We start from the raw sequence: 25,773 nt of genomic DNA on the forward strand, positions 1-25,773 counted from the left end.
TGAAATTTTTGCAAAATTCTGATTCATTCTAACTTTATGTGATTTCGTTCGGGATCAGTTTAATTACAATCGGGATCGGTTCGATTTTAAAATTTTCCATTTATACTTTAATTTCACTATTTGGTTTCAATTTCTTGTTGAAATATAATTGTACAGCAATTGTTAAATGCGAGTAACAGTTTATCTGCAGTTTTTATCCATAGATTTAAAAAATATCTACAATCCTTTTTTTTCATTTTCATAAATATTTTTTTTACAAAAATATTTCAAAGTTTATCTGGCCGTTTTTGATATGTATTTATAGATAATTGTATTGTGCATTAATTGATAACAAATTTTTAGCTCTAATATATCTTGTTCGCAGCTAAAACGATGTTTCCGGTTTCTATAAAAAAAAATACAAAAAAATTCATATAAAATAATCAGAGGCCGATATAGGTTTCATTTTTGAATAATCATTTCTCAAAGAGAATTCTTCATCGATCCATCAAATAATGCATTGGTGTGTCGAGCCACCTTAATGTTATTAAATGTTGTTTATACAAAATCATCTGTGTTGGATCACGTGTTACTCTTAGCCAATCATATTATCGCAGCAGCCTGTTTGTAGCTTGCAGTTGAACAGTAATCACTCAAAGTACCACCGTCCTCCCCACCACCACCTTGATCTGATCTTGGGTAACTACTTGCATTTCACACATGGTCAATTGGCCATGTGTTATTATACCCCAAAAGAATTGTACAATGTTCACTCATTTTGTCATCAGTACAAACACACGCACACAGGCCATCTGCCTTCCACATCAGCCATCGGCTTCTACATATCAGGCCATCGGCCTTCTACATCACATCTCAAGCCATCGGCTACTACATATTTTTCCTAGATATTGCAGGCCTTATTGCCCCATTCAGTTTGTAATATTTTGTTTGCGTGTGTATTTTTTATATTACTGTATGTTATGTTGCGTAATAGCTGAGTAGTTCCCAGAAAGCAATTTGAATAAATTTGTAACATCTTTATTTTAGTTGGTTTTATATAAAAAAAAGTTTATTTTAATTTCATTTCCATTATCTTGCCTATAATGTATACTGCCTATAATAAAGGCTTGTGTACTCTATAATGTATATCCCAGGGAGGAAGGCAGGCATAAGTGTTTCATAAACATCTCTTGTCACATTTATTTTCAGAAAAGATGACAAAACTAAGCTATATAGCTTTGACATTTGCCTGTGTTTTGTCATCAGGAATCTGCAAGGTCTTGCCGGATTTGTAAGTACATACATTATCATTTCAGTAATGCAAATGCAAAAACTTTAAATTAATATTACATGTACTATTTCTGGGATACCTTAAAGGTAAAATTAACGATATTTTCTTTTTATTTTACATTTAAAAAAAACTAGAAATAAAAGCCCGCGCAAGTGCGGTAAATAATTTTTACTCTCAAAAAGAGCTTTGTATTTTATTTTATTTTGTGTACATATTTTTGGCATATACCTTTTTTCCTTAATTGTGTTTTATTTCTAAAACTATTATTTAAAATCAATTTTTGAAATTAAAAAGTAACTGGTTTGATATTTGGAGAAGCAGGCAGATGAAAATCTAAACTGATATTGATTATATGAGGTATAATTTCTTTTTACTGCAGCTGAGTATAAAATTAAAATATTTCGGCTTTTGACTGTAGTCTGTATGTGTTTTATTGTTTCAAATGAATATATAATATCTTCATTTTAGCATCATTTATTGTATTAAATGTCAAACCTTAATCACATATACATACATCATGATTTATATATCAAAGTGGAAGTTGTGTAGTGCGTTGTCATAGTATCTCTTTTTTTAAATATTGTTCTTCAGGTTAAATTTAGCTATAATTTTAAACAGATATTTCAAATAAAAGCCTACTTTGAAACAAAGGGGGGGGGGGCTGGTTTATCAAAAATGAATATTTTTAATTAATTTCATGACAATAACTGATGAGTTAAAATTCATTTCTAGTTTACAGACATCATCTTAACTAATTTTGAAATACCAAAGGTGCGAGCAGTTACTCTAATGCAAGTATTTTGAGAGTTTTTTTTTTTTTTTTTTTTTTGGAGGGGGAAGTCGTCATGTCTAAGTTCAGAAGTGTCCGTTTGCATCAAATTGACTTCTATCATTTTTATAATTCTTTCTGTGAAAAAAAGACACATTATATGTATATATACTAAGTATTGATTTTTAGTACTTGAAAATCCAGCGGAACTTGGCTATGAATTCGATGTTTTTCGAATATAATTATCTTTTTTTTCAAGACCGGTCCCGATGCGCTTCGCTTTTTTCATTCATGCTTAAAACAAACTTTATTTTTTAGGTGTTACAAATACCTCAAGAGGAAAATATATTGTAAAGTATTATTGTATTTTAATATACCAATATGCGATATTGTGTTGAAAGTAAAATGCAATCAAATACGGCGTCAAGTGCACATGCACTAATTATGTAAGTTAAACACAAACTGGTCATTACCCTTATCATTGTAGGCAATATGACTTGGAATTCTTCAACAAGCTTCCACTGGAAACCGACTTGCAAAGGTAAAGTGTTGTCTTACAACATTGTTTAGTTGTTTTATCACTGACTCGTTTACATGGCAGTCTACGTGTTAAACTGTTCTTTATTCAGGGCTTGACTTTTCAATATTGGATTGTTATAAAACTTATACCATTTGTTAAATGTGTTCAAATCACAGCAAATAAAATCAAATAAAATTGACATAACTTTTTGATAAGGAATTAAGCACAAACAAAATAGACTTGATTCAAAAGATATGAAATTGCGAATATTTTTTTCTATTGATGTGTTCCGCTTAAACATTTTTGATGGCACTATCATATTAATGTTAAAATTGTTTCTATTGGATTTATGACGAATTATTTTTGATAAACACATGACCCGTGACGCAAAATAATATTGAAAAATGCAGAAGAAAAACAATAAAAACATACATAATTTTTTATTTCATTGACATCGGATATATTTAACATCAGCAGATCAAGGTCAATTTTAGTAGTTTAGAATATTAATGCTTACGTGTGAGTAGTGTTATCCTCGTTCAGTTTTCTGGTAAAATTGAATCAACACTTGGTAGAGTTTGGAAAAATTGATAGAGGATTTGAACTGGAATATATCTTAAAAACAGTTGTTCAAAATCTTCCTCTTTTATCAAATAAGATACACTGGCCTTTATGAATATTTAAATTTGTAAAGAGTGAATTTATTTGTAGTATTTCATCTTCGCCAGCCAAGGGTTTTCGGTCCACTTTGCTCCCCATAAACCCTTGGCGGATTTCATTACGAAAACTCGGTGATATTGTGGCGCTATCTAGCGAGCAACTTGAGTTGCGCCCCCTGAATATTTACATTTTAATCGAATTAAACTAGAGGTACTGTGAGCAAGCTCACAATTGATAACCCCCGCTAAGAAAAAATCATAACTCGTATTTTTTCTATTATAGAAAATATTGGATGAATCTATTTCACTACCATTTTTTATAAATAACAACTGCTCTATTTTTTGAAACTGTTAATGCTAATATGAGTACACAAACAATTTCTATTCCTTAAATTCCATTTTAGTTCAAGTTATCTGTTAAATAAAATGCACGATGACATTTGCATCCTTATGTTAACAAACATGACTGGAATCAAACAAAATTCCACATGTCAAGCAGCCATTTAATATATAAACATTTTAAATTATTGGTATACTGAGCATGATCTTTTTTTAACAATGACCTTGAACTTCCTCAATTGACATTGGGTCAAGGTCATGACACACCCTCAGGTTTTAAGCAATCTTGATGTGAACTAAGAACTTCCAAGGTTTCTCCATAAGAAAGATACAGACCGGACACAAATTTTGCACTTTTTTTGCCAGTGACCTTGCCCAAATTAATGACCTTAGGTCAAGGTCACGACACACCCTTAAGTCACAAGGAATCTCATGTATGGGACTCACACCAAAGTAATTAAAAAATTATAAAACTAGGTTCAACGGAGAGCACTGTATTTCCTCTAACAGAATATAAAAAAAATTAATAGATCAATATGTTTGTTTCCATGGGAACGGTACCCAAACATACCCTTGTTGGAAATGCTCCAGCTCATTAAAGTACACCGCTTGCAACAGAAATGAAGCAATGCTAAAGAGTTTGCAATTATTATTGCAGTTATTACATAACACATTAACAGAAGAAAATATTTTGTCAACGCCTCAGTATTTTACAAACTGCAACCGAATTTCCTCTGCATAGTTCTAATTTGTTGCTTTTTGTGTTTACCTTCAATGCAAAATGGTCAAAACATATTATTTAATATAATAAAAAGTCTTATTTTTGAACTGAAATAAAATGTTCAAACTTTATGCTTTCACTGGAAAAGGAGAGACTCATATGTCAATGACTAAAAAGATATTGCAGTCTGAATTTCCTCTGGTCTGTTTTTTCAATTTCGCGCTATTTCACTTAAACACTATTCTAATGTAGATAAAATAATCAATACCAACTTTTTGTTCAATTAACACTCAGTCAATTAATAATATCTTTGTTACAATGCTAGTACTATGTAAAATTCACCAAAAAAGTAAAAAATATTCCCAAATTTCCTCGGTTTAACTTGAAATTCCTCTGTTAAAGTACACATTTTAAAACTATTTGCACCTTATAACAAGATACCAGGTAGGAACAAAATAATTCCAATAGGTATAAAGAAATAAATATTTAATTTATGATTTGCTACATGTATCTCATAATTATTTTTTCAACTTTGAAACATATAAAAGGATCGAAATCAGCATTACATCATGTACAATATGCAAAGTACAAATGGGAAATTTAATTTTAAGCCATTCGGTAGAACAACATTACTGTTACAACCATATATTATTAAAGCTCCAGACACTGTTTTAACTGAAAAAAGACACCATCTGAGGTTGAGTTTTAAATTTAAAAAATTGTACTTGACACCTATTTCACACCTATTTGAAATTTATTTTGCTGTCAATATGTGTATACCATAACAAATATCATTACCTTAAGTGTTCAATCTGTCTTCCTATTTTAAAATACATCTCCTGACGTCATGGGTTTCCGATAGTTTAACACCTAACGCCACACATAACGCCTGTCAGTTAACAATTTTTATTTAAACTGAATCAATTTTCATCTTGTTATATCCGGAATGTTTGCACGCTAGGTTCTATATGTTGTTTGTGTCATGCGCATGAATACATAATAATAAAGTAGTTCCAAGATGGCAGCCTCTGTTGTGATCCATGTGGTATAGTGGTAGGGCGAATATGTAACATATTGGCGACGAGGATAAACTCCGGTAACCTCAAATTATTCCAAATTGTCTGTTTCTAACCCGTCCCATTATATTTTGGATTTGTGGTAATGGCGGCGTTTGGTTTAATTGGAAAGATTGACCCATTTGACGAGACTATCGAACCGTGGGAATCTTACGTCGAACGATTTGAGCAGTACCTCACAGTGAATGAGATAGACCCTGGAAAAAAGGTATCGTCTTTATTATGTCTCATCGGTGGACGATTATATTCTCTTCTGCGGGACTTGACTTTTCCTGATAAACCAGCTGAGAAGACTTATCAGGACTTGGTGACATTACTCAACAGCCATTTGTCCCCTAAGCCCATCAAAACAGCAGAACGCTTTCGTTTCGATAAAAGAGACCAGAAAGAAGGAGAAACAATATCGGAGTATGTAGCTCAGTTAAAGAAACTCTCGATTTATTGTGATTTTAATGCTTCGCTAAATGAAAAGTTGAGGGATAGAGTGGTACATGTATGTGGTATAAGACACCCACACATTCAAATACGCTTGCTGTCAGAGAAAGACTTGACATTTGAAAGAGCTATGGAGACCAGTGTGGCAATGGAGGCGGCAGCTAAGGATGCAACAGAATTAGTACAGGCTAGGAATTGGACAGATACAGGAGCCGTGAACAGACTGCATGTGAAGAATAGACGTTCCAGAGGAAACGACATGAAAAATGAAGTACAGTGTTACACTGTATCGGTGTGGTGAGAAAGGACATATAGCGAAAGACTGTCGGTCAGGAGGAGCACGGTGTTATCGTTGTAATGGAAGTGGCCACATAGCAAAGGACTGTAAATTCAGGAATGCAGTGTGTGCCACAACTGTCATAATACGGGACAAATAAAGAATGCGTGTAAAACTTCAAAACCTCAAATGCCTCCGTCTGGAAAACATCAAAGAATGACCCTCAGGATTTGAGTGATGACAACTATATAGCTAGTTAAGAACTGAACAATTTAACAAGTGTGGACATCATATGGATCCATCTGAAAATAAATGAAATGAGGATGAAAATGGAATTGGTCACTGGTTCAGCTATTTCGGTCATGGCGGAGGAAGAATTCAGGAGGAAGTTCAGAGATCTGAAGTTAAAAACTGCAGACATCACTCTACGCACGTACTCGGGAGAACACATCAAGCCAGTGGGTTATATGGATGTGGAAGTGGAATACGGTGGAACTATACAGACATTGCCATTATACATAGTTGAAAAGGGAGGACCAGCTCTTCTTGGCAGGGATTGGTTGAGAAAAATTCAAATTGACTGGAGATTGATTAAGGACACGCATGTCATTAACAATGTGAAGCCTACCAGCGTAAGTGAAATTATAAACAAATATAAAGATGCCTTTGTTGATGAATTTGGAACTGTGAAGGGCATTACAGCAAAACTGACACTTAGAGAAAACAAACCAAAATATGTCATGGCCAGGACTGTTCCTTTTTCCATATGAACAAAGGTGGAAGAAGAACTCAAGAGATTAGAAGCGGAGGGAACTCTGACCAAAGTACAGCATAGTGATTGGGCAACTCAAATTGTGCCTGTTCTAAAGAAAAATGGAAGCATCAGAATATGTGGCGATTTCAAGGTTAAGCTTAACCCACTACTCAATGTTGATCAGTATCCATTACCTAAAATTGATGACATCTTCGCCAACCTTAATGGTGGAACGCATTTCTCCAAGATCGATTTGAAGCAAGCATACTTGCAACTTCCAGTGGATGAATCGTGCAAGGGGCTACTTACCATTAGCACACATAACGGGTTATATCGTTATAATCGCATGGCCTTTGGAATAGCGTCAGCGCCTGCTATTTGGCAGAGGGCCATTGAGCAAGTATTACAAGGAGTCCCTGGAACTCAGTGCATGTTAGACGACATGGTTATAACCGGCAAGAATAATGAAGAACATCTCAGGAATTTGGACATGGTACTTGAGCGATTGAGCCAATATGGACTGAGAGCAAATCTAGAGAAGTGCGAATTCTTCAAGGAAAGCATTATCTTTTGTGGACATGTGATTGATAGAAATGGTCTACACAAGACACCAGAGAAGATTGATGCCATAGTTAAAGCACCTTCCCCACGTAATGTCTCTCAACTGAGATCGTTCTTAGGTTTAGTGCACTATTATGGTAAATTCTTACCTGACTTGGCAACTGTGCTTGGACCATTGCATAACTTGTTGCGAAAAGACAGCCATTGGAATTGGACAGAATCCTGTGAAGAATCTTTCAACAAGGTGAAAGACTTAGTAGCATCAGATCTGGTTCTTACACATTATAGCCCTGACTTGCCTATTTCCCTGGCATGTGATGCATCACCTTATGGACTCGGTGCAGTTATTTCTCATGAGCTACCTGATGGAACAGAGAGACCAATCGCATTCGCCTCTCGCACATTAGCACCAGCAGAGAAAAACTATTCTCAGATTGATAAAGAAGCCTTGGGAATCATATGGGGGATCAAGAAATTCCATTCGTACTTTTTTGGTAGGAAATTCAATTTGATCACCGACCATCAGCCTTTGATACACATTTTCAGTCCTCAGAGAGGAGTCCCAGTTACAGCATCTTCAACATTACAGCGCTATTCTCTCTTCTTGTCTGCTTATGACTACGAAATTGGATTCCGTAAAACTTCGAAGCATGCGAATGCAGATTCCATGTCACGCTTACCACTGAAAAGCAAAGAGTCTGATATAACCATAGATATGGTGGACGCTTTTTATCTTGGACATATTGAAACTCTACCAGTTTCCAGCAAAAACATTCAAAACGAAACTCGTAAAGACGTAGTTCTAGGTGGTGTCATGTCGTGCATTAACAGTGATTGGACTTCTACTGACAAAGATGGAGACTTAGCACCATACTACTCACGACGAAGTGAACTATCTATTCATCATGGCTGTATCATGTGGGGAGTTAGAGTCATTATACCTACCAAACTCCGCAACTTGGTGATTTCACAGATACATGAAGGACATCTAGGAGTGGTCAAAATGAAAACACTTGCTAGGAGTTTCTGTTGGTGGCCAGGAATTGACCAGGATATTGAAACTATCGACAAAAGATGTAATGGATGTCAACAAAACCAGAATTCGCCTAAGGGAGCACCATTTAATGCTTGGGAGTGGCCAACCAAGCCATGGGAGCGAATTCACATATATTTTGCAGGACCGTTTTTAGGATATATGTTTCTTTTAATGGTGGATTCAAATTCAAAGTGGCCAGAGGTGGTGAAAATGAGCCCAACCACATCAACCCGTACTATTGATGTTCTGAGAACCATATTCTCCAGAAATGGACTTCCAGTAATAATTGTGAGTGACAATGGCCCACAATTTACCTCGAGAGAATTTGAAGAGTTCTTGATTGCTAACGGCATAAAGCAAATCAAGACATCACCGTACCACCCATCTAGTAATGGACTCGCAGAGCGTTTTGTCCAAACTTTCAAGCAAAACATGAAATGCAGTAAGAATGATGCAGGGAGCATTGAAAGAAAACTGGCAAAGCTCATGATGGGGAGGGAGTTAAGAACGAAAATGGATCTATTGAGGCCAAACACAGAGTTACATGTCAAGCAGAAGCAAGAAGAAATGTGTTTACAGAGAACTACACAGAACAGAGAATTTGAACCAGGACAGTCGGTAATGATGCGTGATTATCGTGGGAAGGATAAATTGATTCCGGGAATGATTGCTCAAAGAACTGGACTTGTTTTCTATCGTGTGCAAGTGGACCCTTCAACACAGTGGAGGATGCATGCAGATCAGATTGTAACATCACAGATTCCAATCATGTTACCAGATGTTGAGATACCTGAGCCGAGTGATTCAAGTTCAGTTTCAATGGACAATTGGGCAGAGAAGTTGAAAACTACGAACAGCAGATCCTTACCGTCGATTTTATCGGACAGTGCAAAGAGATCAACTCCGTTGGTTAAACCTATTGTTGCGAAAAACATGGAGTCTATTCAGTCTACACCGCTGAAATCAACTGCACCCATCAAGTCAGAGAGACGTTACTCGTTACGTAACCGTCACCCAAAAATCCTGGAAGATTATGTATACACCAAGTAACTCTGGAAACCCCAAACCAATTTGTTATTTAGTTTAAGTTTTAAGTTGTACTGTGTTTTGGGGCATAATAATCCCCTGTGCAACTTACAGGAACCAAGAGGTTTCCTTGCAATTAATCCTAGTCAAGAATGTTTGTATTTTGTATGTATCTTTATTTACATGCTAAGGTCGTAATGCATGTGTATTATAGGAAGCCTGTATATATATATATATATATATATATATATATATAAAGGAAAATTCTTGGGAACTTGCTATGCAATAACAATAACACAGACAACCAACAATATCTGACAGTTAGCATAAGTAATATGGTAAAATGAAACATGTATGTACATTATTCTTAAGGAGGGAGAAGATGTTATATCCGGAATGTTTGCATGCTCGGTTCTATATGTTGTTTGTGTCATGCGCATGAATACATAATAATAAAGTAGTTCCAAGATGGCAGCCTCTGTTGTGATCCATGTGGTATGGTGGTAGGGCGAATATGTAACAAATCTCACTCAGAAATAGCATCTGAAATTACTGATACAAAATCAAAGTTAGTTGTCATCATATGCAGTTTCTACTTGTAGCTAATATATAAACTTGATGCCACATAATTCGACTAATGTTATGCATAGAGACGACAGGAGATTGCGTATGTGTGGTTTAACATCATTTTGGAATGAACTCATGCGGTGAAAATCGACTACTCGAAACATCTGATTTTCTGATACATGTGACGACATGATACAAATTCTGATATATTTTAGAATTATCTATTAATAATGAAAGACATTAAGAATTCTACTGGGTTCTGATATGTGTATTGAACCATACTGTCAAAATTTGTACATGATTATAATTATTTGTTTTATGAAATTACACCTCAGGTGCTTGGACCTTTACTCACGAATATGTACGATGCCTACTTATATTTAATTTATTTAGGTATAGGTATCTTACACATTCATGAGCAGAGACCAATGCAAGCACCAGTGCATTACACCGACAGAAGAGAAGTTCGATGATGTCCATACCAATTTTACTTTTACTCTTATCTCAGTGAGATTCGCCAAAACTGAAAAACCGAAGAAACGTGTGTCAAAAATTTTCAGTCTTGACGAACTTAACCTCGCTGATATTACCAATTACTTTTACTCTATCAATGAATGTAGGTCAAACCTGTACAGATCGCTTTTGCTGGCGTCGAGTCATCTTCCTCGATCTGTGATGAGAATTATTCAGCTGTAATATCAAAATATGTGATTGGTCTGCCCAAGAGAGCGTCCACGTTCGCATTATGTGACTAGGCCATCCTTTTTCTGAGCTTTAGCAACCTTAATGTCTTTTCAGCGTTCAAAATCAAATCCACGTTTCCTCCGCATTGCCGAAAACCGAACCGATATTTATGTCGTAAAATAAGATTTTTGGGTTTAATTAACTTTTATTATCATTTATGTTCACGTTTTATTTTAAAAAGAAACTATGAAATCCTTTCCACAATAATTTTTTTTGTTTAATACCTTAGAATTGAACCAACAGATTTAACGTCTGCGAATTGGTTTACGTCATTCGGAGTTGAGCGGTAGATTCAAAATCCTGAGTCCCATACTTCCTTAAATACGAATTAGGTTATAACCTAGGGAAAGCACGGGATGTTTTATTCATAGTGTTTTGTAAGAACCTGTACCGGGAGTGAAAAAGTCGATCTATATGAAAGCTTTCCTGCCATAAAACCAGGTATCTCCGGACCAAAGAAATTAAATAAAACACATCTCATTGAACCCTTAAAAACAATAATCATAAGCAGGAACGTATATACTAATGGGATAGACAACTTCTACATTCGCCACGTTTACTTCCCATGCTATCAGGGGACCTCGACAAGTTTGTAGAACTATGTTCATTCCCAGTAAAACATACTGGTTTTTTTTAAAACAATCTGGTTAGACCATCGTTGGGGAGGCACTGTACTCGAGAACTTGTGTCTCAACTTGTTAAAAACACCGAATGTTTTACCAAAGATCACCCTTGTGTTTTCTTTTAAAGTTTATATTCACTAGCACTGCGATTGGATCAGCTAATCGCAGCTGCGGCCAGTCATAAAACGGAGCTTGTCACCGAGTTTTCGTAATGAAATTCGCCAAGGGTTTATGGGGAGCGAAGTGGACCGAAAACCCTTAGCTAGCGAAGATGGTAGTATTTATACAATTCTGAAAATCTAAATATTTGTGTAAGAGTTTGAATGATTTTTGTTAATCATTAAAATAATAATCAAAGGCCATGAATCCGAAAAGAATGTCTATTTGTTAGTTTTTTTTAAAGGGAAAAATAAAACTACAATGACACTGTGTAGAAACGGACTTGGTAACGCACTTTATCCTAGTCCAAGATGGTGATAGGGAAGCACGCTTCGATTTGTTTACACAAGATTTACGCATTTGTTGGGGTAGTATGACGAAATAAATACACTAATTTACACAATTTGAAGTGTATAAACAAAACAATTGCAAAACATTTGCAGAATCTTTCCTTACAAAAGCGATAAAGCAGGGATTGTTTTTACTATGATTGTGTAAAGCAAGTTCATGACTAAAGGGTAAAGATTTTTAAAACTTCAAACGTGATTAGGGTAACGCTGTAAGAAATTTCTTATAGAGAGCATAAATGTCTTCTGAGATACTTTTCTTAAGGGGCTATTTTTGTAGATTAGAAACGTACTCTTCTAGCAAATCTATAACCCATTGCGTAATACACAACAACACTGAAAAATACACGATTTAATTACACGTATTGCTATTTGACGTCTGACAAAGACATATGTATATATGATAAATATCTAATAAATAAAGATTGCCAAGATATTTCAATTCATTAATTATAACGCTATGAACAGATTTTCTCACTTTTCTACAATGACCATGTCGAAGTCACGCTATTTTATCCCCCTTCCTCGCAATCACGTACTTTAACGCATATTCCCGTTACCCTGTAATTTTGATTTTTGTCTATTACTTTACGATTAAAACTTGTAATTTGAGGTATTTTAAGCTTTTAATTCAGCAAAATGTCTGCACGAAGAAATATTTGTTACCGTTACAGCGATTGGAAGTCGTGGAATGCGGTTCACATCAGGCGCGTAAAGCCTTACGAGGAATGCGTGCGAGAACCGTGTAAAACGTTTCATCAGGTTATTGAGAATTCATTACGAACATTTGACTCATAGAAAACAATAAACACTGTACTAATCTTTAAAGCTAACATGAATTCATAAAAGCATTTGGTCGCCATATTAGCTTCGATTGCTCCTCTACTGCCACTGGTTGAGAAAGTTACGGTCGGTTGCTTTCCGATCGAGGCATTCAGGTTGCACAGACTTCTAAATTCATGAACTACACATTGTAGTAAAATGTTTGTAATAAAGACTAATGGAAACAACAATTAATAAAACACAAAATATATTTATTCGTAGAAGGAATTTCCAAGGTACCCGTATACTATTGCACAGATAGTGCTGTCTTACCGGTACTTCGCATGCACATCGAACACGTGTGTCGTTCATACAGAGAGCATAGCGGCTGCATCTTTTTGAAAACCCCGGTAGCACTTCATCCAACACAATAGCTAAATCATATAGTAAATCCAAGTTTGTAACAAAGTAGCATCGTTTCCATCGGTTTCTACAAAAACGTTCCGTTTATAAAATTCTTGCGACATTGCTCGATCTGCCACAGTTTGTAGTTTGCGCATGTGCGATGTTATACATGTAACATACACAGGAAAACGGCCTACAATTATCGAGGATTATTGAAGTATATGTGTCTGGATTTCAGTCTGTCTTGTTATGTCGCTCATTGGAAATTCCTGCCAGTGCAGTTTTTGTCATATAATTTTTGTTTAAAACGCGTTTCGGCACGTCTTTTCGTCCAAGGTAATGTGTTCGGGTGTATGAAATACCTGAATGCGGTGAAGCATGAATAGTGCTCTCGGCCTTATATAGGGGGTGTTTTAAGCGATGAGCAGAACAATAGAAATCGACAACTAATATGGCGGTAGTCGGAGATAAAAGGGAAATAATGCGTATTTATGAATTCATGTCAGCTTTAAGCAAACTTGTATTCTTTTTCAACAAACAAAAGACGCAGCACAGTTAAGGCTGGAATTTGGAGGCGGGGCTTATTTTGATCAACTTTGAACTCATGAATATTCATTAGATATGTAATTTAACGTAAATAGCATCTATTAATGGTAGTTGATTAGTTTTTGGATTTAATTTCTTGTTGAAGAGAGTTAAATCAAGTATTAAACCCCTCATTGTGCAATAATGATCTTTATTTACTTATTTTCAATGAAAACATTAATTGTCGTTTGGTTCCGATCCGCTCCCTTCCGACGCTTGTATCGATCCGTGACGTGTCGACTATTTTTAGCTGGTAGCAAAATGGCAGGCATGGATGTAAACATGTGCGCCGAGATCATGTTGTGAATTGATACTATGCGTGTGGATGTCGAACTATGCAGGAGATATGGTAAGTATTGGTCAAATCATTTCATAAACTAACGCAAACAGTATGATAAAGAATGTAAACGCAGTACTTATTGTGTGCTGAAACAACAAAGTGATGTACGGATCGATAACGTTATGTGTTTTCATACGACCACATGTTGTAAATAATTATGAAGTTTTATTACTTTTCAAAGCACTAGCATGTCATTTTGTTACACAAATGATTATCTATACTTTAATTGCATATAACTTATTATTTTAAAAAATATTTAAAGAGTATTTAAATCCAACTTGTTGAAAACGTCTTGGACAAATAAATGTCGATGGCGATTTATCAGCTTTTCACCATGACATCAGATTTTACCTGAATGCACAACCTTCCAGTTCCACATTGATTATTTATCAGCGACGCCTTACATGTATCAATGTAGATGATAAGTAGTGCCACTGTTTTAGACTGTGTTGGTATATTTACATGGACTGGTATATAATCAATATTTTAATTTTTGCATGTGTACCAATTAATTAAAAGAAATCATTTTTACTCTGACAAATTGCCTTAAAGTATCACTTCAGGCTTCAGGATCATGAAGGAATATTAGACTAAGTCAAAATTTCAGGCAACCATAATATTATTGTTCATCATAAAATATCGATTAAAATTTGTAATTGACAAATCTATATCAAGACAATGTTAGTTGCATTTCAATTTTGTCAGTGATTTCAATCTAGAGGCGTTAAGACAGTGTACAATTTTTGACTTAAGTCTAAGATTGCTTCATGATCCTGAAGCCTGACTGCTGATCCATGTGGCTTCAAATGAAAATGTCACTGCTTAGCTTGTTTACATTGAAATTAAATAGTCTTAATATTTATTTAGAATTAATTTCAATATAACAGTGTGTCATAATTTATATTACCAGTATATGTAAAATTATGGTCTAGAATAAAAAAAAAAAAGATGATACAAGATAGGTTAATTGTTGTGAGAATTATTACCTCTGAGTCTCTAATATTGTATTGTTTTGCTGACCAGTCTTAACTATCAACATGATCATGCAGGTTGTTTAACATGTTTAATTTATCAGAACAATTTTAAATGAAAGGTGCGGGGTACCCGTGTCATCTTAAATATCAACATGATCAGGTTTTTTAACATGTTTAAATTATCAGAACAATTTTAAAATGAAATTATTTGTCAGGTGCATTGACTGTCCTTGCAGACAATTAAAGATTTTTTTCAAAGCAATACAGTTATCTTTGTTAGGTAACATTACATTGTTAATAGCTACAACTAGATTGTCATCGCCTTCATTCAACTCGCTTCATGCAATTACTGTACACCCTGCTTCCAATGACAGGGGTCAGTCAAAACATTTCGTTGAGACTTATCTGAAGTTAAGGCGGCTATGTCGATTCAAAGCTTTTATGTAGTGCACTGTAAAATTTTGACTTTATTTGTTTTAATTGACCGGAATACATAATCTAGAAAGAAAAAGAGTGATAGCCTTGAGGTTTCAAAATAAGAGGTGCTATTTTTTGTTTTTCACACCTTTATTAGCTGATCGCCAGCCTCAAAGACTTCATACTAATCAACTATTACTTGTATCGCTGCATAAAATTTGAGTTCAAGTCTAAATAACTGGTAATTTTTATAATTTCATTTACGCTGTACCTTATACATGTATTTCATTTGTAGACTCCTATACTACTTGTGTTGTGTAGAAGAGGTGAAAGATGCGGGGTACCCGTGTCATGGTGTTTGATTCCATATGATGTATGCTCCAGTGACTCATTACAATCAACTGCTTCAGCCCCTAAGTTGAACTATCCAATTGCATCTAACATGTTTTTGGTAAGATTTAAAAATACAGTGCCTTACATATATATTTTCTGTGGGTGGAGACTACACTGCATGTATTTGTGTGTTTTCATTCTGCTGGAAATGTAATTAAACTTGCTTTGAGAGTATGCACTATATCGCAAACATTGATTGCTTAGCATTATCCCTTGACGATAAAGATTGTTTTAATAGGGGGGGGGGGGGGGGGGATTCTTTCTGCTATTGTAAACATTTATGTCTAAGTCATCTTGGAGTATTAAGTTCTCTTGATTTTATTTAGTATATTGGGAACATTTGTTAATTGCCACAAGAAAATCTGTAATGTTAATAATAATATATATTTATATTTAATATATAAAGAAATCAAAATTTAGGAAGAAAGAACATAAAATATATGTACATGTAAATGTCCAAGTGGCATTTCCAATTATTCTTCTATGTAACGGTGTGTTTTTTCACAGAGGCTACATGTAACTCTTTGCTCATAGGGTTGTATTTTATCAAAAAAGATTTCTCAGGGTGAAAGTTCATTTTATGTCATTTGACATTGTTTAGTTTATACTGTTGTAAAGTGCAAGTGCTAAAATATATAATGTTAATACCGGTATGTTAAACTTTGTAGGCTTATGCGTGAGACCATCTGTATCAATTGGTGAATTGGCTGGTTCTACCTCCCTATGTTCCTGCCTGTTACCCAGCTTTTCCTATGTGGAGACCATCGGCATAATTTTGTATGAGGAAAACAATTATATGCATTGATAACCTCCAAACAGAAATATCAACATGATTATACATGTTAATTATACATATACAAACCTAATCTTAGTACATGTATTTATATGTTGAATCTGAGCTAAGGATTTTGCAACTCTTGGTGTTTTTTTTTAAATTATTAGCAATGATATTTAAAACTTAAACAGTCAAAATTAATGTTCATATGCAAATATTATTTATTTAAACCATTATTTATTTGTTAACAGTTTCCTGACTATGAGTTATTTTTTCAATATTCCCTTGAAAAATGAATAATAAATGTTTGAAAATCTATGTATTTGTTGTTGTGATCAACACTCAAAATCTAGGAATTTACATTTTTGTTCATGTATTGTTGTTTGAGTATTTGTTTATTAAGAAGGGGGTGAGGGTAAGAGTTTTGTGCTTGTCCTTTCTTAAAAACTAACAGCAATGTTGAGGAATACTTTCAAAAAAATAAACAGCAATTTTGAAAGAGAATGTGTTTTAAAATATATTTCATTTACCAATTATTGATTTAGGTAAAAAATAAAATGAAAAAATGCACGGCTTTGATTGTCGCTGAATACATGCACGGATCTTTTTTTTTTGGGGGGGGGGGGGGGGGGGTGGTCAGCTAGAGGGAACCAGATCCCCCCTGCAAAATTCAAATTTATTTAAATTACATTACAAAATTATACCTTGGACCACCCCCTTCCTGGCAAACTCAAATAACTGTCGGACCCCCCCCCCCCCCGGAATAACTTTCTGGATCCGCGCATGGAATATAAAGAGGTAATGCATGTCGTAGTTATCTCTCATGTTTTTTTTCTTTTGATGAATTATTGACCCACGCTGTCACTTGAAATTTATAAATGTATAATATTTATTTCTACTTAAGTTACAATTTTGCCTCCAGCAATACAACCAAGGGAAAATATCGCAAAATGCTCGTAATGTAATTCACATTTCCCGCAACACTATATCCACAGAGTTATTTCCCTTAGCCGAAATCTAGATCGGCATTGCGTTTGAAAAGGGGGTTAAGTTAAGGAAAATACATGTACATCATCTTCAACGCATTTTCGCAAGGGCATAACCTGCATGGATACTTTTGATATTTTACACAGTGATCAAGAAGGTTTTGAGGTGACTGAAAAATACTGCTGCTTTGTTTCATTCTCCGGATTTGTCTTTTTCGTTGATGAAAAATGACGTGATACCCCCGTAAATGATGGATTGTCGAGTGTATTTTTGGAAATGGCGTTGTAATTAACTCGATTCCATTTAAGCAGCAGTGATTTTTGGGTGAAGGAGATCACATTTTACTTATACATGCAAAACAAATAAATGTACAACGGGGGTATGCCCTTGCGATATTGAAAAATATGTGTGACATAGAAAAATGTCTATAAATATCGATGTCACGTGATAGGCACGTGATGACGGTAAATGCACATGTGTGTCGTAACACATGGGTCACTTGAGTTAAGCTAATATTATTATGGGAAAAGCTGTATGCGAGTTTTGATTAATACGACCATCATATTTGTAGCTCGTTTTTGATGACATATTTCTTGGTAATTTAAGCATATGCAACCTTAACAGTGCTGCGGAATAAGACAGTTGTGAGACGGAGGCTGCCTATTAAGAATGCCCATAACGTTTCCGTATCGGTACAATATTCAAATACGCAATCCGTCAACATGTTTTATATGGTTAACAAATTTTCATAATGACGTCATTCCATAGGCAATCCGAATCAACTGTAAGTGAAACTGTGACGTTGTAAAACGCATGATTGGGTACAGTTATCATACATAACCTCGGACATCGGCTAACTGCCAGAACTTGATTATCAAATTTTGGGTATTTGATTTCATTGGGTTTAATTGATTTTAAAGCTGTGTAGTATCATTTGGAATGATAGAAAATTCAACAACAAAAAATAATGAAAAATATTCTGTTCATATTCTATGAAATGCGAATTATTTACTCTTATCAACCCTCTTAACGGAAAATAACAAGATATTTAATTACAATGATTACAATATATTTGTCCAAGCAATTATTTTTGAAAATATACGCCGTTGTACAGCCAGATTTTGGTCTGAAATCTAAATCATTTATTTTATTCTTTCCATAACAATGTTTAGAATTTTAAAAAAGGAAATCATAAAGCAGTGATACACTGCGGGAACTTCATGTTTGTTTCGTTATGCGTATCTTCTAGTAGATTTGAATTTTTTCTGGTTTTATGTTCGGAAAATATTCTTCTGCGCGGTTAGTATGATCAAAGAAAAAAATAATCATTTGATTGCAAGGCATCTCCCGTCATGTTGTTAATTTTGAATTCTATTCTCGGTGTGTGCAAATAAAAAATTAACAACGTATTTTCACCACCCACGAAATTTACAACATGGGCACCCCTAAAAAATAATAATAATGTGAATAATTACGTTTCAAAAGCGGTTTGCAAACTGTTTAGCGTCCGGCAAAGCGTGCAGTGTTTCGTGAAAACTGTTAAGCACTTCAGTTGAACCGCCGTTTAGCAAGCATGTGGTAAAGTAGTACACTTTAGGGTCTGTAGTTTAAAAAAAAATTAAATCATATGTTATATTTCCAAATACTAAAGCACGATGTGATGTGTTTCTTCCATACTAAGAAATTTAACAAACGTTCGAATAACAATTTATATGTTAATATAATAAATGTAGATGAAAAATAAAGATGTACATTGTAACATTATGTATGTATAATTTTTGAATGCACATTGATGAAACTAGATGTAGAAAACGAACTCATTTATCCAAATTCAAATTATGCACAGCAAAAAAAAATCTTCGAAATCAATTATTATGACGACCTTTATTACGTTTGAATACGTTATAAACGCACCGCAAACTTTACTCTATAAAGTATGGGTTTTTTTAACGTCATCGTTACACAAATGCGCCGTGGGAAAAAGAATAATGCATACCACGGCAAATTGCGTTACTTTATGCTAAATTATTGATTTCTACTGTTTATCATGTTAAATAAAAATATTTCGACATGCATTTTGAAAATTTATTCCAATCTCCGTAATCTACCGAGGTCATAATGAAAATTCCCGAGACCTCAGTCAAAAGTATGGCGTCTTAAACAACAGTAGCTGTGATGGATATCGGAAAAAAAAGTCTATTTCAATATTACAAATTGTTTAAAGCAGTTACAAAGTCAAACTATGAGAAAGCAGTTACAAAGTCAAGCTATGTAAATATTTAAATGTTAAACAAGTTACTTTACTCTAGTCATAATACATGTACTTCACTCTAATCGCAAAATATCGCTTCATCAGCTTTACCCTCGTTTGGAGGAAATCTTCGGCTCGCGTTATCTCTATAAGTACGAGCGATTTAAAACTAACATCGCCTAACATATACTGCGCAATAATTTTTAGAATCAACCATGGAAGGGGTGAAAACTTGTGGGGAAAAATTTGAAGCGTGCTTCCCTTTCGCCACATTTGACTAGGGTAAAGCACGTTACCCTAGACCGTTTCTACAGTGAATGGAGGCTCTAAAACTTCAATAAAGAGTTATTATAGTGCATTATTTTTCATTTGTTTCGTTTTAATAAGGAATTAGCCTTATGTAATGATGAACAGGGGCCTTTGAACCTTATACGATCAAGGGTTTTCTTTAATATTAAATAAAGTTATATTTTATTACTTCTTCACAAACTTTTTTTTTATTTCAGAGAGGAATCGTTTTCAATGCCACTGAACAACCTTAATCAATTCCTGACTGATTTGCAACGGTATAATTCTTGCAAAGAATATATAAAGACAGACTGTTCTATATTCTATGACTGTTATTTTACGTAGTACATTGGTTTTTTACAGCCTGTTTACCGTAAAATTCGACGTGTGCGCACCCCTTGTCATAATGGTGAATTACTTTGCAAATCTTGACGAAACAAGAGATGTTCGTAAAACACTTATGCCCCCCTCTCTTGGAAACATCTGTGAAGAAAATGAACCTAAACTGCAAATAATTGGAATTTTTCTACGTCCAAGGCACATAATTCTGTCACAAAATGCTTGATTGTTTCCAAAATTAAACTTATAAATATTATTTTGAATAATCTGTTTAAGAGCAACGATGACAAAATCTATAAAGCATAAAAATGAACAAAAACATAATTTTTTCGATCGGAAGTCGAAATGCTCTTGTAACAGAAAAAAAGAATATTGTACTCTATAACTTTCCCTAAGGTAGTATTATCTTTAAGAATTTCTTACAATCACTTTCTTATATCTTAAGTAATGAAAAATATGAATTACTAGTTCTAGTTCACGTCCTATACAGGTACCGTTGTATTTTCACTTCATATACTGAACCATAATGACCAAATTTAATCAAATGAATACATGCATTGGAAAGGTGATAATAAAGTCTTTAAATTCAGTTTTTACATGTATGTAATGATTTTGTACCTAATCCTTGGGGTTTTTTCTTCTCGCATTCCTACTAGTGTGATATCGGTTAGTCCAGTGAGAGATTTGTTTGTCTTACTATGTATATTACTACGCCGCTTTGAAACGTAAACACACACTGTCTACTCTAGAGAAACGCATAATCATTATGATTGATTGAGATTATCCATTAAGTAATTGTTTTGCTTAATGAATTACAATTTATTATATTTTCATTGATGAAATAGTTATAATCTATCATTTTGACTTGCACCTTTTAAAGCACGCGGAGGGATAAACCGAAAGTAATCTTTTAAACATCATAACAGAGAGTTGTCAGACATCGTTTGTTAATGTAAAATGCGAGAAAAATTATCATTCATTATATACTCATAGTTTTTCTGATCACTTTTTGTCTGGCGTCCGTCTGTCTGTCCCTGGACAATTTTTGGACCCCACGGGAAATTCAAAGTATGATGTTATTTAATATTTAAATACCGCGGAATCATTGAATTTCGTTTTGGCTCAATTTTCATGGAATTCGATGGTACCTCTCATGTACAATAACATCCTCCACGAATGTGATAAATTAGGGTAATAAAGTCAAATTTCCTTTTGTAGATATATAAGAATACACGAAATTACGTCCCCACGAACCTGTAAAATTTAAGCCATCCACGAAAATTGGCCCCCACGAAATTTAAAGATTCCACAGTGAACAATTATTTAAGATCTTTCAGAGAAACGCAACGCTTAATGTGTGATATGAGTATAAGCATCCTGTAACAAAAGGACCTTAATGATTTAACTCTCGATTACCTTAAAAAATTGATATCTTTTTATGCAGAATCTATTTTACTGCCATGTTCAAGTATTTTGTAAAGGACGACAAATAACATTTTATTATGGATATTGTTGTTGAAGCTCCATGTCTCTCTTGTTATTTAATACAATCGCCCTATTTTACAGAAAATCAAGAGCAATTATACGATCTGTTCAACCAGGTTTTCTTGACAACCTTGATATCACCAGAAGAAAATTACGATTGGGTATGTATTGAAACTAACATATTTTCATTGCAATCTTAGCATATCTTGCCTTTCCGACGTGTGGTAAAAGAACTTTGAATGTATAACGTAGTCATCAATGACACTCTATTTAAATTTATAAATGACACGTAGAAACTCATCACATTTTATTTTATTTTATTGTTGAAATATTTGCTTTCCCTTGGGAAAAAAGATAAACCATTAAAATTATACTAAGAAGTAAAACAGGTTACTATTTATTAATGTGAAAATTTTCCAGTCAAATGCATCATTAGATTATTCCTGGTAAGCTGTCCAACTTGCTTAAGTCAATGACCCGACGCTGAAAGCTCATGTGAGCATTTCTGATCACATTTTGTCTGTCCGTCTGTAAACTTTTCACATTTTCAATATCTTCTCCAGAACTACTGGACCGATTTCAACCAAATTTGACACAAAGCACCCTTAGGTATATGGAATTCAAAGTTGTGAAAATTAAGAACTACGCTTTTTTCAAAGGGGAAAAAATTAGGTATAATTGAAAAGTGTTGAGAAATTTGTGTAGAAGCATTCTCAGGTAGTGTAAATTCAAAGTTCTAAAAATCATGACACCCATGGGTAAGGTGGGGCCAACATAAGGGGTTTATCTTTTACCTAGGAATATGTAGAGTAAAACATTCAAAATCTTTCTTTCAGAGGCTTTTCACCTAGGAAATCTGAAACTTATGAAAAAGCATCCTCTGGTGGTGTAGAATCAAAGTTGTGAAAATCATGACCCCGCGGGTAGGGTAGGGCCGCAATTGGAGGGGTGTTTCGAATATAAAGGGTAAATTTTTGAAAATGTTCTTGGAACCTAATCAGACAGAAAACTAAAACTTATGTAAAAGCAACCTCACGTAGTGTAGATTCAAAGTTCTGAAAATCATGACCCCCAGGGGTAGGGTGGGGCCACAATGAGGGTCAATTTTTTTATAGGAATATATATAAAAAAATCTTTAATCAAAGAGAATCAAAGGGAAACCAATTGGCCAGAAAAGCTGAAACTTGTGTGGAAGCATCCTCAGAAATGGGTACATGTAGACTGAAGGTTTGTTCAAATCATGATCCCCGGTGTTAGGATTGGGTCACAACGTAAAAAGTGGGGGGGGGGGGGGGGGCAAAAAATTACATAGGAATAAAAAGAGAAAAAAATTTAAAATCTTTTTTTAGAAACCATTTATTTTGACATTTTGCTGATTATTCAAAATTGTTTAGACTGGCCCCTGGACGATTCTTAGGCCTTACAAGGGGGGTTCAGAGTTTGATGTAAGTTTATATCCCAAATGTAAACAATTGTTTATAATCATTTTGAGAATTGCAATGCTCAACATGTGAAATGGCTATAAATCATCATTTTAAAAAAGGGACTTGATTATTACCATAAAAATATCCACGGTAAAAAAAACATAATTTTTTTTATTTTTACTGGATCTACATGTATTATACTACATTGTCCACATAGTTTGTATTATGACTCAATTGAGTCATTTTTCATCATACATATTGTTCCTCAGGTGTTATGGGCAGGGCCAAAAAGGCATAAAAAGGCACTATTTCTGAAAATCCTACCTACTCCCACACATGTTGGGATAAAAACTGATTGGTTGGTTATGATGTTTGTGAAGCCCTTTACCAAAGTTGTGAAATTCAATGCCCCTTGATCTGGAGTTCAAGACCTAGGGCGGGACAAATTTGGCCTTAAAATGAAAATGTATGAAATCTTTAAACATTTTCTTCTCAACTTCAGCAATAGTAAAGATAAAATGAATTCATAAACCTCATATCTGTCCAGGAGGCCCTCTACAAACATTGTGAAAATTATGATTCCTGGGTCAGGGGGCCCTTGGGAGGGGCCATTATGGATGCATAGTGAACATGTAGTTAATCTTTAGCAGTTTCAGCATATTAGGGTTTAGACTCTAATATGAAACTTTAATTGCAAAAATAATACCCTCTGCCATGTCAATTTAGGGGCTATGGTACTCTGGTGACCCCTGGTCTGTAGGCCTCTTTTATTAGTTTTTATAAATAATTTTTCAATCGTTAAAACAGATTTTTAATGGTACAAACGAATTAAAATCGTACAAATGCATTTCTAATGGTACAAACGAATTAAAATCGTACAAATGCATCTCTAATGGTACAAACGAACTAAAATCGTACAAATGCATCTCTAATGGTGCGAACGAATTTTGACAATAATTTAGATGTTTTAAAATCTAAAGAAATGACTATATATGGTTTGAGCTCAAAATAGTCCCCTAAAATGAATCTAATTCTTTGTTTTATTTGTACAAATATACATTTCCAGTTTTTACAGATATTTTTTTTATTTCAATTAAAGTGTCCACAATTTAAAAATATGACATCATTAAGTTCCTGCCATTTTCGCATTCTTAGCGTAAAACGGCTTTTTTTTCAAGAACTATATATAGTTCTTTTTACTGTATGCAACTCACTCTTCATTGTTTGTAATATTTATTAGAATTCCTTTTTTTTCAGAACTCCTCGAGAAGTTATTAAATGGATCACGATGATCTCAAGGGAAACGCAAAAGATGGATCGTATGAAAATTATAGACTGATGTTGCAATGTATAAATTTTAATCTACTTACAAATTCATTATACGGCCATTTATTGGTCGTGTTTACAATTTACAAAAAAAAAATAGAATTGAATTCCCAAGCATAACAGTGTTGTGCATTGCGCATGTGATTTTTTGAATGTTCACTTACAAGGCAATGAAGTGTCCGCAGTTGTCACAAAATATTGATACTTTTGAGTTCAATTTACTCAAACTCTAATTGTTAATTTTAAAAAATTAAAAAAAAATGACTGGTAGTTATATGAAGCAATTTAGTCTATCAGACATTTGTTTGATTTTCCAGTAATAAGTATCCTCATAAGTTTTCTGGTATACCAAATTAAACACTTCAGTTCTATTATACAGTCTTGAGAATTAATATTGTTTTTAAAAAAAAAATATTTTTTTACATGAAATAGTAACTGTTCCTTTGAATGAGTGTATGCCTGTTGATTGTTTATTTTCAATAAATATATAGAACCATTTCACACCTGAAGGTATTTTAATAGTCGTCAACATTGTTTGGAAGTTCAATATTCACATACTAGTAATCCATGTCATATATATTTTGTTTTGAATATAATCTTTGAAATATTTTAAACAATAAACCGACATTTGAGCACAATTGCTTTTCGACTGACAACTCAGGAAGTCTCATGTTTGCACTTAAAGGTTCATTTTTGGAGTCTTAGTCCTTATCCAAGACTGTTGACCTCGTTTGCATTTAATGATCAATCGTTTATATTATTCATTTTCGTTTCGTTTAATGCATGTTAAAACGGACTTTGACAATTATGCACTTTAAAAACAAGAGGCCAATAGGCCTTAACGGTCACCTAAGTATCATAGCCCATACACAAACTTGTCGAGGAGTCTCATATATGCATTTTATAAGTTTCATTCTGGAGTTGAAAAATTATACTATTATAATGACGACCACCTTCTTGCCTATTTTTTTTCAAAAGGACTATGAAACCTATCATTTCAAAAAAAAAAAAAATCAAAATAGAGTGCATGACCTGATAATAAAAATGTACAAGGCTTTGATAGAAGATAATTTTCCCACATTTGTTAACTTTCAAGATAGGTTTCATATGTATATTTTTTCATAGCTAATTTAAAACGT

At 34.1% G+C, this 25,773-nt stretch overlaps 1 protein-coding gene and 1 long non-coding RNA gene across 2 annotated transcripts; both read left to right on the forward strand.

Moving 5' to 3' along the window:
* The first annotated feature begins 1,193 nt into the window (after positions 1-1,193).
* On the forward strand, positions 1,194-24,912 carry LOC128182104 (uncharacterized). The gene is made up of 5 exons (XM_052850749.1): positions 1,194-1,270; positions 2,527-2,580; positions 20,279-20,338; positions 21,966-22,045; positions 24,566-24,912. Exons 1-5 carry the CDS (start codon positions 1,194-1,196, stop codon positions 24,598-24,600), a joined length of 306 nt encoding a protein of 101 aa, XP_052706709.1. The 3' UTR covers positions 24,601-24,912.
* Positions 13,601-17,130, forward strand: LOC128182202 (uncharacterized). The gene is made up of 3 exons (XR_008243399.1): positions 13,601-13,984; positions 15,662-15,817; positions 16,428-17,130. It is a non-coding gene; the product is annotated as an uncharacterized LOC128182202 (long non-coding RNA).
* Positions 24,913-25,773: the final 861 nt, after the last annotated feature.

This window comes from Crassostrea angulata, chromosome 1 (assembly GCF_025612915.1).
Source record: "Crassostrea angulata isolate pt1a10 chromosome 1, ASM2561291v2, whole genome shotgun sequence".
Lineage (NCBI taxonomy): Eukaryota > Metazoa > Mollusca > Bivalvia > Ostreida > Ostreidae > Magallana > Magallana angulata.